Source organism: Lutra lutra, chromosome 14, assembly GCF_902655055.1.
Source record: "Lutra lutra chromosome 14, mLutLut1.2, whole genome shotgun sequence".
In the NCBI taxonomy this organism is placed as follows: domain Eukaryota; kingdom Metazoa; phylum Chordata; class Mammalia; order Carnivora; family Mustelidae; genus Lutra; species Lutra lutra.
In genome coordinates, this window is record NC_062291.1 from 56,160,151 (window position 1) to 56,175,009 (window position 14,859).

Sequence of the window (14,859 nt, forward strand, 5' to 3'; positions counted from 1 at the left end):
GAATCTTCATGCGATTTCTGAAGGCAGCCCCACCCAGATCCTGGTGGGCCGGCTCTTCCTGTGGGAAGCTGAGGAGGGTCACAGAGATAAACCACAGCCCCGGCACCTGATCGGGAACTCAGGCTCATCATCTCCAGTCTCCACCACACACTCTGGATTTCCCTCACCCTCACCCAGCACCTCTGTGCAGCTGAGGCTTCCCTGATGGTATGACCCAGAGCCATATCCCTGCAGGTCCCTAACCACTGGTCTCATGTCTCTTCTATGTTGAAAATCTACCTCAAATCCAGTGACTTCTCCCCAGTCCCACCTCTACCACCCTGTGCCAGTCTCTCCGTTTCTTACCTGGACCAGTGCGGTAGTCCTACCTGGTCTGTGTCCACTCTTGCCCATGATGCTAAGTTTCTGACATGGAATAAAAATCAGTTTAGGGTACATCCCCATGGAAAAAACCCTCCAAATAAATTCCATTTGAGAGAGAAAAAAAAAAAATCCAAAGTTTCTGTCATGGTTCACAAATTGGTTTTCTCAGGAAAACCATGTCCCAGAACTTGTCTATTTGCTGTCAAAATTCCATAAGGGACTACCAAGAAGTATCTAAGTTTCACACCTAGGTGATACCCATCCTGAGTTTGCTTCCCTTCACAGAGCAGAGTGGCTGCAGTGGTGGCAAACAGCCTGGAAAGGGACCCATCAGGGAATATTCCAAGGCCAACTGGTAAAGCATTCCATCTCTTATTTGGGAACCATTCACCTCCTCAGGTAAGTCCCGGAACAGCCAGAGAGAAAAGAAGACATCATTTTATTACAACAATAATGAGGTTGGGATCCCTGGGTGGCTCAGTTGGTTAAGCCTCTGCCTTTGGCTCAAGTCATGATTCCAGGGTCCTGGGATCAAGCCCTGCATCGGGCTCCCTGCTCAGCAGGGAGCCTGCTTCTCTCTTTCCCCCTCTGCCTGCCACTGTGCTTACTTGCACGCTCTCCTGTCAAATAAATAAATAAAATCTTAAAAAAAAAAATAACGAGGTTGATCTTTTATTAGCATTGGAGAAACAGAATCTGGAGAAAGCTTCAAAGAAAGGTGAGACTATGGTCCATTCAGATGTCAATCCTCTCACCCCTGGAGGAGAAGACCTGCCAATCTCAAAGAAGTGGGGAACCCAAAAGACAACGAGATGAGATCAGAACTCTCATCTGGCTTGAGCCAGGAACAAGGACGCATAGTGGAATGAGAGACACCACACTGCCTTAGAGTCTATAAATTTATTGAGTAGACATGAACTCAGTGTCAGACATATTCAATTCGGTTTGGTTCCAATGTGGCTGATGTCCAACTGCAGCAGAGATGAACTGAGGTAAAGAGAAGACCCAGGGACGCTGGCAAGGGGACACGGAACAAAACAATCCTCCGTTAATGTAAAAGCGGGCGTCGTGCAGCCAGTGAGTCAGTTAGCAGAGGCGGGGAGACGTGGTGTTTAATGAGCAGGGATAAAACCAGAGTCAGCGAGAACCTTCAGGAGAGGAGAGGGCCAGAGCACGGAGAGGAGGAGACCTGCCGGGTCACTTGGGGAACACAGTGACCACGTCATAACCCTCAGGGGGTGTGACCCGCTCCCGGGCGTGCTTTTCACAGTAGATTTGGTCCTCCACGAAGAAGTGGCCCTTCTGTTTCAGGTTGGTGCCACAGTCAGTGCACACGTAACACTCAGGGTGACGGTGGCGGTCTCGCAGCTTCACAAACACGCCGCTACAGGAGAGAGGCAGGAAAGGGCTCCATTAGTGACAAGTTCCACGGCTGGGGTCCTTGGACAAGTTCCATGGGGGGGTCCTTCCACGAGGCCCATCAAAGGGCAGATCAGAGCCTCATAAAGCTGCCGCTCATTCCTGGGCTCCTCACACATTACTCGTGAAGCCCTCCCTCTTCAACAGGGCGGCCCTCTCTCTGCTTTGACGTTAGTCACACCCTACGGTTTCTGTGGCCAAGGAGAACCTTCACACCTGGCTCTGGACGTAAAGGCCTACGTGGTCTCTCTGCTCTATTTTCCAGGCAGGAGTTCTTCCCCATCGCACCCAAAATGGGCACCATCTGGCACTTTCTACAGGACGGTTTATTCCACCTGTGGGGCCTCTGACACCAGGGAGAGGCAGATACTCACACAATACCGGTGCCACATTTGTCACACATGGGCAACTTCTGGGCATTTCCAATCGACGCTGCCACTTTGGTGACTGGAGCCTTGACGCTTCTGAAACCTGAGGGTTTGCTGGGATCCCCTATAATGAGGAAAACACTTGGGTTGGCCAGGAAGGGTGGGGTTGCCAAAGTTTCATTTAGCTTTTGCAGAGTCGCTTATACGTATGTTCCAGCAAGTTCCCGGAATGAAACAAACCAGACTCCACTGTGTGATTCTGGAAAAGTTCCTTAACCTCTCTGGTCCTCAGCTTCCTTTTCCATATGACAGAAGCGCATTTTCCCCTTCACCACAGTACAAAAAAGATTAAAAAGTACACACAGAGCCCTCCCACAGTACCTGACACCTAGTTAGCCCTCAAAACACAAATTACATTTCATTCCGATTAGATGCACACACATACGGGTATGGGCACTTCACAGTGACTTCTGCAGATGCAACAAAGACGGTATCCGATCATTAAGAGACAGTGTGTTTGGATGCTAGAAGAAGCCCACATCACAAGAAGTACAAAGCTGTTACAGCAGAGCATCTCCAGGCAGCCCGACAAAACCCACCTACCCCAGAGCAGAGCAGGCTGCCTCCCTGCAGTCGGCTGTGACGCATCCAGTGAGCAGCCACGCAGCTCAGCACAGCTTCCAAGCCCTCTACCAGGGGTGCCCAGTAGCAGCAAGCCATCAGCGTCTGGCAGTCTTGTTGTCAGGTGTGACCGGACTGCAAAGCCCCGCGGCACCAGGACCCTGTTTTCGATGCTTTGCGACATCCCACAGAGCCTTGCACGGTGCTGAGCATACACCAGAGGCTCCAAAGATGCACGGAAAGGAGGGCAAAATGCCCCAACGAAGGCTTAACGGGCTCTACCTTTGCCCGGCACGCTGTGGCCAAGAAGCCAAGGAGGTCTCTACACCAGCGGTTCTGAACAGGTGGCGGAGAGTGGGCCAGGCACCAGGAGAGAGCCCCTAAAATCCACAGACCAGGCTCGTCCCCAGAGCTGCTGAAGGAGCATCTCCAGACGCTAGGGCCCCAGGAGATCCAACTCTATGTCCGCGGTTAAAACCCACTTCGTGAGACTAATGCAGCTGCTCTCAGATTTTACTGTGCATAGAATGATGTGGGGGGGCTGGCGCCAGTGCAGCTCACTGGGCCTCACCCCCAGAGTTTCTGCTTCAGCAGGCCTGGGGTGGGGCCCGTGAGGTTGCATTTCTAGTAAGTTCTCAGGTGCTGCTGAGGCGACTGGTCCAGGAACCACCCTCTGAGAACCACTGGCCAAAAGCAAGAGAACAGTTTCCCGTGTGAGGTAAAGGGACGAAGAGAGTCATCCTATAACTGCAGCCAGGCGGGGCAATTCTGGGGCTGACAAATGAGGGTCCTAGTCCTCGCATCCGTTTGGAAAATGGGTCCCCATAACCTTGACTGGTGCTTCTGAACCAAAACTTGAGATGAATCCAAGTAAGGGGCATCTATAATTGGCTAGGATGGTGGACTGTGTGTTTTGCCCACAATTATGTGTCCCATCACCCGCCCCGGCCATGCATCTCAGTAGGTCAGTGATTCTCTACTGGGGATGATTCTGTCCCCAGGGGAAGAGTGTGGGTTGTCACAACTGGAGAGCAGTGCTTCTGGCCTCCCCTGGGTAGAGGCCAGGGATGCTGCTAAATGCCCTAAAAGGTGCAGAACAGCCCCACCACGCAGACTTCTCTGGCTCCTTATGTCTACACCACCCAAGCTAAGAAACCCTAGTCTTGGTGAAGCATACACCCCAGGCCCTGGACTTTGGGTTTGGCCCTGTGACTTGCTTTGGCCCATGGAATGGGAGTGGACTTGAGCCCCGTTCTGGCAGAAGCATAAGGTGCACCTGTGTGGTTTGGTCCTGTCCCCATGGAGCTCCAACCTCTGCCTCAGCAGCCAGGCCCCGAGAGTAGCACCTCCCTGTGCTGGGCTCCTGGCAGGGGGAGACTCACAGAGCCAGGCCCAGCCCTGCCACAGCGGGCTGACCCGTAGCCCTCACGGAAGGCGAACAAAAGTGCACTCTGCCTCGCACTGTGGGTGAACACCGGGGGACAGCCAGCTGGGGAGATGTGGGTGCCTGATGGAGAACACCAAGAGGGAATATTTAAGAGCAGCCTGTTTTAAAGGCCCTACCATGGGGTGTGGACAGTGTGGTCTCTCAGGGTTCCCCTGTCAGGGCAGGGACCCTCCTGCACTAGGGAACTGATGGACACAGATGTCCAGCCAGCGGCACAGGAGAGGGGTAGATGTTAGGAGGCTCCAAGGTTTCCACTGTTTTCAGCCAGAAGCTCTATGATTAGGCTCAGGGGAAGGCTTGGTGCCACCTGGTTAGCTGCCTTTGGTGCTTTGGTCAGCCCAAGTCCAAGTCCCTTTTTGCCTCCCCAAACCTTCCTCCCCTCCTTGGCCCCAGTCTCGACTTTGTTCATTATTGCCTTTTTTTTTTCTTTTTGCATTAACTGTAATTTTAAAAAACACAGCACTGAAGTGTCATTTTTGTTTTAACTATTGAGTTTTTGGGCGCCCTCTTAAATTCTGTACCCAAGGCAAATGCCTCCCTCCTGTCACCCTAATCCTGGCTCCCTCCTGAGATCTCAGAAGGGCTGGGTGACCAGCTTCACACCTCTAACATCTCCAACAGGCTCCCTCCTCATGTGCGGGCTCCTGCTCCTGGAGCCATCCGGGCAGCCCGCCTCAAGAAAGAAGGAAATGCAGCGACTTGGTGGTGTCTCTGCCTACCCAGACTACCCAGACGGCTGGGAAGGGAAACCGGCTGCCCCGGGGGGAACCAGCGGGAGGAGGCTGTGGTCTCAGGTGATGGGGCTGTTCTTCACATAATTCATTTGACCAGCAGAAAATTTACCAGGAATGGGTTGCGCTGGCAAGAGGGCAGGAGAGAAGGAAGGAGGAATATGAGAGCCGCACTTGGTAGGAGAATCCACATCCCTTCTCCAAGTAAAGAGAAGGGACTGGATGAAACTGGGCCAGGGGCAGGGTCATCTAGTTGGCTCAGTCAGTAGAGTTGAGACTGTTGATCTCAATGTCATGAGTTCAAACCCCAGGCTAAGCATAGACATGATTTTACAAAAAGGAGAGAGAGAGAGAGAGAGAGAGAAACGGCACAGCATGGGAAGTGGCCCCTGTGCGCAGGACCAAGCAGGCACAGTGTCCAGCCCTGCAGCGCCACCTGCTGGCCCCATTTTCTCCTCTCACTTAGAGCCAACACTGCAAACCCAAAGAAATATCATTCTGCCCTTCTCAACAAGCCTACAGTAAAAAACATTAGCTCCCTTTAGACTCTGGGAAGCTATAAACATTTCCAATTTTCTCTTTTTCTAGTGAAACTTGTATGTCAGAGCTTTCTGGGGAAACAAGTGAAAATGGGTTCAGTAAAGCACAGCTATTTTTCTACCCACTTTACTGCTCAACAACCTTCCAGGGCTCCGCATTACTAAAAGAACCAAATTCATGGTCCTTAAGCACCTGGTGGTCCCCTGTGATCTGACTCCAGACCACGTGGGGATTCTCCTGCAACCCTGGACACCCTGATACTTCCTGAGCAAGTCCCCGGCTTTCTCACCTCAGAGCCCCCAGCACCCACTGTGTTTTCTCAGTCCTCGATGCCTCCTTCCGAGTCTCCTCTCATTAAAATCCCCCTTAAATGGCCAGATGGATGATAAACAAGATGGGCTATAGACACACTGTACAACATTCAGCCTTAAAAAGGAAAGAGATGCTGACACCTGCCGCAATATGGATGCACCCTCAGGACATTACGCTCAGTGAAACAAGCCAGTCACAAAAGACACACGCTGTATGATTCCCCTCCCAGGAAGTGCTTGCAGCAGTCACATTCATGGAAACAGAAAGCAGATTGGTGGCTTCCACGGGCTGGGGGAGGGGGCTTCAAGGAGCTAGCGATGAATGGGTACAGAGCTGCAGTTCTGCAAGACAGAGTTCTGTGGATGGGTGGTGCTCACAGGTGCACAATGGTATGGCCATAGCTGATGCCTCCAAACTGAGCACTTAAATATGGTTAAGACAGTAAATTTCATGTTAGCTATAGCTCACCATAATTTAAAAATTAAAAATAAAGGGTGCCTGGGTGGCTCAGTGGGTTGAGCTGCTGCTTTCGGCTCAGGTCATGATCTCAGGGTCCTAGGATCGAGTCCCGCATCCGGCTCTCTGCTCATCAGGGAGCCTGCTTCCCTCTTTCTCTCTCTCCCTGCCTCTCTGCTACTTGTGATCTCTCTCTGTCAAATAAATAAATAAAATCTTTAAAAAAAAAATTAAAAATAAAAAGCCTCCTTGTTTCCTGCAAATTTGGAATTTGATCCAGAGCAAGATGAAGTTTGAGAAATCTAGGACCCTTTCTCCTAGTCCTGAGGCTGAATTTCACCCCAAAGGAGGAGATCCACATTGAATCTTTTGGAGTTTATCACCAAACCCTGCTGCAGCCAAGCCTCGCATGTGGGGCCTCACTGATGGTGGGCCTGGTACTTTATGTGCACCGTTTCCCCTGATGCTTTAAACCATCTGTGAAGGGCGCCTGCGTGGCTCAGTGGGTTAAGCGTCTGCCTTCGACTCAGGTCATGATCCCAGAGTCCTGGGATCAAGTCCTGCATCGGGCTCCCTAGTCAGTGGCTAGTCTGCTTCTCCTTCTCCATTGCCCCTCCCCTGCCTGTTCTTGCACTTTCTCTCTCTCAAATAAATAACATCTTAAAAGCAAAACAACAACAAAAAACCAGCCATCTGTGAAGTAGCCATTATTAGCCTCCCTGGACATGTGTGGAAACTAGGGCTCAGAGAGATGGGCAACCTGCCTGTGGTCTCCAGGGAGGTCACAGGCAGATCCTGGATGCCAATGCTGCAAGGGCCGGGCTGCTTTATGAACCTGAGGCTTTCTCAAATGACAGTAGCCCTCACTGAGTGCTTTCCTATGTACCAGACACTGCCCTGAGCTTTAACCATTTCATCTCAAATGAAAACAGGGATTTGAGCTCCTTCCCCCAAGAGCCTTCTGCACACAGTGGATGTATGGACTGGAATTTATGCAGTTTCATTCCATGAGAATTTACTATAGCTACATTTTAAGAGATAATGGGAGAGATTATAAAGATCTGTTATCTCCCTTCTTCTTTTTAGCAAAATTTTTATTTTCTTTTGGGCAAGAAGATATTCATCCCAGGGAGGAAAGAACTCTAATTCTCAACTGGATGTGGCCATGTGACTAAATTCTGGTCAAATTAAATGAAATGCTATTGTGCGACTTCTGGGAAAGAAAAAGCTGGCTTATCTGAATAGAGCAGTCCCTATTCAGCCCTTCTTCCTTCCTGGGGCTTGAAGATGGTTGTGATGGCTGGAGCACCAGCTGCCAACTAGAGCCATCAGGTAATCTTGCGAATGGAAGCCACAGGCTTGGTAGATGGAGCACAAGATGGAAGGAGTTCAGATCTTGATGAGCACGGAATGGCTACCTCAGTGAGCCTAGGCTTTAGGTCCTTCTCTATAACATGAGGGCATTTGACTAGATGAGTTGCAATATCTATGTCCTAGGTTGGGACAGAATGGACTGACTTTTCTCCTTAGTTGAAGGGTTTTGCACCCATTTACTCAGAGTAGAGTAAGTTGTGGTTTCTCACAGGTTTTGATAAAACGGTCATTCTCTAGGGTTGATCCCCAAATCACTTGTCAGTTGGCCCTAATACCGGAACTTCATACAGCATATGACTCATTCCTTCCAAAATGCACAGGTACAACAAGCAAAGGGGGAAACTGCTGGTAGAACAATATCCTTTTAGCATAAAAGGAGAACTTTTCCCATAACTTCCTGTGCTCATAAACTGCCAATTTCTCTAAGAAGCCTGGGTCTGGGTTCCGTCAGGAGGGAACTCTCAGCTCAGGAAGAACTCCCAGGAAGCCCAACCTGGAGCTGGGGGCCTGGGGGAGGGTGGTTACTCTTGCAGAGGGCGCTCTGCTGTGGCCCTCGCTGGTGGTCCCAAGCAAGCAACTCGCTCCCTCCCTCGGTGCAGGTGAAACAGGCTTCACGGTCTGCATCGCCAGCTCTCTCTTCACAGGAGGGCACTTCAGGGAAAGGAGGAAAGAACAAGGGAACACAGGCCTTCGGTGAAACCCTGTGCCTTGAGGAAGGCCACAGAGCCGAGTATGGGGTGCCGTCCACAATGCAGAGCCCCACGGGTGGTCCCTGGGTGCCTCAGGACTCAGAGCTCACACCCTGGGCAAGTTGAGGCCGGCTTTGTGCCTCTCGGTAATGTTCGTAAACAAAATCACAGGCGTGAAGCACCTCCCGTAGCCGCACACAGTGTGGGGTGCTTGTGCCGTGCAGGACACCGGATCCTCACACCGAGCTTAGAGAAGAGGATTTTGACCCCCGACTGAGCCCAGAAAGTCACCCGGGGAGAATGTGGCCAAACTGGGTGTTCGCCGGCTCTTCGGAGTCCATCTACCCAAGAGGAAGAACAAACGCACTGCCCGGCACCCACCTTCTCTGTGCTGTTGATGCCTTTTCCTTCTGCTTGTCCCGGCCCGTGACCTTCACCCAGTCACACACATCAGCCACCACAGAAGCATGGGATGTGGGTTCAAGCCAAACAAACGGCCAAGAGATAAACAGGGGACAAAAAGAATCCCACAAGAGTCAAGCTCACCCTGATGCCTGCAGCCTAAAGCCACGTGACAGGAAACAGCTGGGCAGGTGTGGCTGGGAGCTCACTCATCCTCTGTCTCTGAGCTCTCAGTGGTTTCAAAACCCGGCTTCCCACGGCTGCTTCCGCCTGCTCAGGGCTGTACTCACCTTTGTTTCAGCCACAACCGACCCCGACCCAGGCCCTGCCCAAGAGCCTCCGACTGCACACCGGCTCGCAGGGTAGATTACCTTTCTCCTCAGACTCTAGGATTTCCTGCAAAACCAGGAACGAAGTGGACTGCTTGGGGGGCTCATTTAACTCCTGTTTCTCTTGAAGCATCTTGTAAACTTCAGATTCTTTGTCGATGACGAGTCCGCTTGGAAGCTGAGAATGGTCTAAGCTGTAAAGAATGTTTGGAAATTCATTAGGACACGTCAAAAGTTAGGAGGCAAAAAAAAAAAAAAAAAAAAAAAAAAAAAATTCACAGGCACCCCCTTCCAAGTAAAGACACCCCTGAATCAGGGGGTGGCTAGGAACGACCCTGCTGGTCGGAGCCCGCTCTGAACTCAGCCGCGGGCCTCCAGCCGGGGTTACGAGGCGCTGTTGTCGGGGCTGGCTGCTACTTCAATGCAGGAAGAGGCTACTTCCCCAAACAGTTTCAGTAATGTGATTACTTTTTGGCCTAATCCCATGGAATGGGAATGCTGTGCTTCTTCCTTAATTACATAAACAATATTATGTCAAAAAACAATTTAGAAGAGGAGAGATGTTAACCACAACCTGACCACTAAAGGCTCGGCTGGGTCCCCCTTGGGACGGGCTGCACGCACACTTCTCACGGGGCAGAAAGCAGCGTTCTTCCTCCTGACGCTATCGACGTCTTTCCAAGTGGTATCAGCGAGGGTCTGTCTCAAGAACCTCTCGCAGCCCCCAGGGCCAAAGGCCCTGGGCTCCTCACTGACCAGTCGGATGGCCGTCTCTGCCTTGCCCAGCTCACATGGAGATGGTAACGCACCATCAGAGGCAAAGGGGGCGCTGAGACCTGAGCTCAGTCCCCCAGGATGGGACAGGAGAGGACAGGCTGAGCTGGGGCCGTGTTCCCCCAAGGCCCATTTTCCAGGAGCCTCTGCTGCCTGGTCTGGGAAGGGGTAAAATGGAAGGAGACTCCAGTCAGCTCTGTTTGTAAGGTCTGTCCTGCACCCTCTTTTTCAGCACCACCCCTCCCCCGACCATGTGTCCAGCTCACCACGGCTGACCACACAACGGGCCACCTTTGTCGTTTGTCCCTGCAACCCCAGGACAGTCTCATTTCCAAACAGAGGCCACAGTGACCTACTAAACACAAGAATCACACGGTGTTGGGACGTGGCTCCAAGTGTTCTCATCTGACATCAACCAAATATTTACAGTTTTAATAACAAAATACTAGTTTAATCAAGTTCATCTCCTTTGGAGTAAATATTCGTGACAAAACATAGAAAGGCCCTGAAGAATGCAGCTCTGCCTCCCTCTCCAAACACATGGCCGGCCAGCCTCTGCTCTCACTAGGCTCTCGTCACACCGGCCTCCGTGCTGTCTCCAGAACACAGCAGCCTCAGAGCCTCTGCACTTTCTGTTCCCAGTGCCTGAAGGGATCTCTCTCCAGATCGCCCCACGGGGGCCACACTCCCATTCCCCCCTTCCTCTCCATCTCTGCTCAGATGTCCCTCCTTAGAGAGGCGCCCCCGGCCCTATTGTGTCTTACCCTCATCCCATGGACTCTACGTCCATCTGTCTGTTTTCTCACTGTCCCTCTCCCCCTAGACAGTGAGCCCCAGGAGGACAGAGTCTTGGTCTGTCTTGTTCAACAGCACATTCCCAGAGCCTGGTACAGGGTCTGGGCTCAGCAGAAATGAGGGGGGTGAAAGGAAACTGCCGAAGAGATCAATGTGCGACACGCTCTCCCTGCTCCTATGGGGTCACAGGGGGCCCTAGAAGGCAACAGGACCTCCCAGGGGTGTGCCAAGGAAACGGCAGCTCGGTCTCCCAGGCCCAGAGCCCCCCAGGTTCTCAGTCTCCAGTGCTTTTCAGCTCTTATAAATCAAGTTGCTGTAAACGTTTATGAACAGGTATTTGTGCAACCATAAATTTTTATCTCTTTGGGATAAATGCCCAGGTACTTAGTTACATGTTTAAATTTATGAAACTGCAAAACTGTTCTGCAGACTGTACCATTTTACATTCCTCCCCACGGTGTGTGAATAATCAAGATTTTCCACATCCTTTCTGGCATTTGGTGCCGTCACTATTTTTTATTTGCGCCATTCTCATAGATGTAATATCGTATGGTGGTTTTAATTTGCACTTCCCTCGTGGGTGAAGATGGCAAACATCTTTTCATGTGCTTCTTTCCATCAGCATCTCCTCTAGTCCTTTCCTGGAGATCCGGTCTCAGATCCCCCAGCTTCTCAGCCTCCGCTGCTTTTCCAGAAGCTGCCACGCTCCAGGGCAGAGGGACTGTACACCCGACGGGACCACAGCGCAAACGTCAGATGCTGGCGCACTGTCCCCGCGCAGAGGGATGGGTTTGTGCACAGCGCGGCGTCCTCTGTGGGTAACAGAGCTCTGGGCCACCCAGCCCGCCGGGCCGCCTCCCGGGTCTAAGGACGCAGGCAGTGGCTCCCGACAAGTGTGAGCGCTCTGTCTGCAGGGCTGAAGCCACTTCTCCAAGTGCCAGTGAAGTGTGCCAGTGACATTTCCTCGCTCACCGCCCACCCACCCACCCACATGTCATTTGTTCCCATTCCCTTTTTAAAAAAAAAACAGGTATACGGGCAGTCATAGCCGGGGATTCTCCCCAGGTTATCTCTCCCTCTCCTGCTCCTCCTCTCTCTTTCCTGGTCAGCCTCCTGGGGCGCTTGGGGTACTGACTCCCCCACTGGAAGCGGCGTCAGCCATGTGGATGAAAGCTCCAAGAGTAAAAACGCTTTGCTGCTGCCAGGGAAGGTCAAGATGGACGCGGAGAGACTCATCAGCAGGTCACTCGTGCTGGCTGCCTGGGGGGAAGGGAAGCCAGCCACCAACCCTGTCCATGGCTGCTGGCTGGTCCCTGCCTTTGTCTCTCTCCCTGCCCCCCACAGGGGCCTGGGGGAGCCTCCCATCCCCCAGCCAGATGGGGCCCCTTGAGGAGTGGTCTTCCCCAAGGGCCACTTCTTCCTCTTGGCTCACCTGTTCAGCCCTGCAGAGTTGTACACCTGACTCTCTGTGAGTCTTGAGTTCTGAGCTTGCCCTATGTAAATACATTACATTATTTCTGATAAATCTTTTTTCTTATTACACTCAGAACTATTTTAAAATCAAGATCAGACCATGGAATGTTCTTGGTAGAATTCTTCCCCTTCTTTGGTATATGTTGTTATGTCTGGCGGCCACCAAGGGAACGCTAAAAATGACAAAGCTCAAACCCCAAGGTCATCACATACTCTTCCAACACATAGTCTTGTAAAGTATTTCTATGATTAAAAAAAAGGAAAACGGGGACGCCTGGGTGGCTCAGTTGGTTAAGCAGCTGCCTTCGGCTCAGGTCATGATCCCAGCGTCCTGGGATCGAGTCCCACCTCGGGCTCCTTGCTTGGCAGGGAGCCTGCTTATCCCTCTGCCTCTGCCTGCCACTCTGTCTGCCTGTGCTCGCTCTCACTTCTCTATGACAAATAAATAAATAAAATCTTAAAAAAAAAAAAAAAAAGGAAAACGATTTACTGTTTATTCTCAAATAATGATTACATTGTTCTCTCACTTGACAACTTATAAAACACATTCAATATTCATTCCTTATTTCAAGGACTGATACATCTAATTCAAAAAGAGTATCATCAGCAAAGAATAAAAAAGATAAACCCAAAACTCTTAACTATAGAGAGAACAAACTGATGGTTACCAGAGGGAGGTGGGGCAGGGGGGACCAGGGTGGCAGGGGTGGTGAGAGGATGGGGGAAACAGGTGATGGGAATTAAGAAGACACTTAACTATACTGGAATTTAAAAAAAAAAAAATCAATATCTTATTAAAAAAATAATAATAATATCCTGAATATGTTACAAAAGTAATTCTAGGACAAAAATGTGCATAATAAATGGAGCAAAAAAAAAAAAAGCATTCTCATTTTTCATTTATAGTAACTACGGAATTAAGAATTCTATAGTGATAAGGTTTCAAAAATACAATGGACATGACTGAGTCACCAGGGAAAAAAGTAGGGAGGGGGGGTACTGAAAGTTACCACATTCTTCTGAACCCAGTCTTTACCATTTAGTAACAAAATACAAGCTTTTAATCAAACTCAACTCCTTAAAAAAAAAAAATTCCTTTGGGCTATCTAGACTTTACATTCTTTGTTTCCTAGTTCTTAATTGTCTCGGGAGTCACACTTAGTGCTGATTGTCTGGGAGTCACACTTGGTGCTGAAATGTTTCCTGTTTTGTTAACATGTTACTTAAATGTTTCATATTTTCTCCCTCTCTTTTAGGCCCAGGCCCCAGGGCCTGCCGCCACCACCCACCACCCACCTCCCCACCCGCCTGTGAGAGCCAGATGTTCAAGGATGTCAGTGGTCCTTGGAATGAGAAGAAATTTCCAGTCAGCTTGTCTCACAGAGCAAGATTCCAGAGGCTGAGCCTGCTGTCCCTGTGATCCCCCCAGGACTGTTCCAGCCAAAAGAGCAGCTGAGGTGAAGGTCGGGTCAGAAAGGACAGAGAACAGCAGACTCCTGACTCTGGGCCATGGATCAACACAGCAGCCCTGGAATGAAAGTCTATTCCATCGAAATAATGAGGTGGCTAGAGTGGGGACATAAGGGGGTCTTCAACTTTTTTTTTTTTTTAAACTTGAGCCAGCACCTGTGTAGCAACCTGATAATCCGTATACAGAACCCAACAAAAACAAGGAGGCCGCCAGAAAAAGTCCTCACAGCTGATACAACCTTAATGGCATGTCTTCCCACATAGTGAGTCAACTTTGGTTCCTCCCTTAAACTGCCTGTTTTAGGACAAAGTCTGGGACAAAAAAAGGCAGTACTTGAATTATAAGAAGCATCCAGGCAGGCGGAAGATATTCTCTTCACAAAAATCTTTCTCCCAAGGGCGCCTGGGTGGCTCAGTCAGTTAGGTGTCTGCCTTCAGCTCAGGTCATGATCCCAAGTTCCTGAGATCGAGTCCCGCGATGGGCTCCCTGCTCATCGGGGTCTGTTTTTCCCGCTCCCTCTGCCCCTCCACCAGCTCATGCTTGTGCAGGCTCTCTCTGTCAAATAAGTAAAATCTTTTTTTTTTTTTTTTTAAAGATTTTATTTATTTATTTGACAGACAGAGATCACAAGTAGACAGAGAGGCAGGCAGAGAGAGAGGGGGAAGCAGGCTCCCTACTGAGCAGAGAGCCCGATGTGGGACTCGATCCCAGGACCCTGAGATCATGACCTGAGCCGAAGGCAGTGGCTTAACCCACTGAGCCACCCAGGCGCCCCAAGTAAAATCTTAAAAAAAAAAAACTCAGGGCACCTGGATGGCTCAGTCACTTAAGCATCTGCCTTCGGCTTAGGTCATGATCCTAGGGTCCTGGGATAGAGCCCAGCATTAGGCTCCCTGCTCAGTGGGGAGACTGCTTCTCCCTCTCCCTCTGCCCTTTACCCTGCTTGTGCATGCTCTCTAGCAAATAAATAAAATCTTTTTAAAAAAATTTTAAAAATTAAAAATTAGGGGGAAAAAAAAGAAGATGAAGTAGCCATATTTCTTCCTATTCCACCCACTAAGTGTAACTAAAATCCCTGGACATCACATATACAAGGAACATGAGACTGGGAAGGAAGCAGGAGGCACACCAGAGCGGGGAATTGGGGCTCGAGGGAGAACACTGTGGTGAGTTCCTGGAGTTTTCTTTTGGCCTCACAGATCCCAGACGAGTTGCTGAAGAGGCAACGACCCAGAAGGGCAGTGAGTACAGACAAAAGCCCCGAGGATCTGCTTCCTCTCCACCCAATCACCGAG

General features: G+C 50.5%; 1 protein-coding gene across 2 annotated transcripts in view; it reads right to left on the reverse strand.

The window, feature by feature from the left end:
* Window positions 1-1,248: 1,248 nt before the first annotated feature.
* Window positions 1,249-14,859, reverse strand: part of PDLIM1 (PDZ and LIM domain 1) — a 46,988-nt gene continuing 33,377 nt past the window's right edge. Inside the window, exons 5-7 of one of the 2 annotated variants that reach the window (XM_047702498.1) lie at window positions 9,094-9,245; window positions 2,157-2,274; window positions 1,249-1,747 (exon numbers count right to left, since the gene is read on the reverse strand). In XM_047702498.1, the coding sequence (XP_047558454.1) occupies window positions 1,561-1,747; window positions 2,157-2,274; window positions 9,094-9,245 (457 nt within the window). In that variant the 3' untranslated portion in view covers window positions 1,249-1,560. Of the gene's footprint in view, window positions 1,748-2,156; window positions 2,275-4,645; window positions 8,283-9,093; window positions 9,246-14,859 lie in introns of those variants that run through there. The other variant, XM_047702499.1, reaches the window with a different exon arrangement.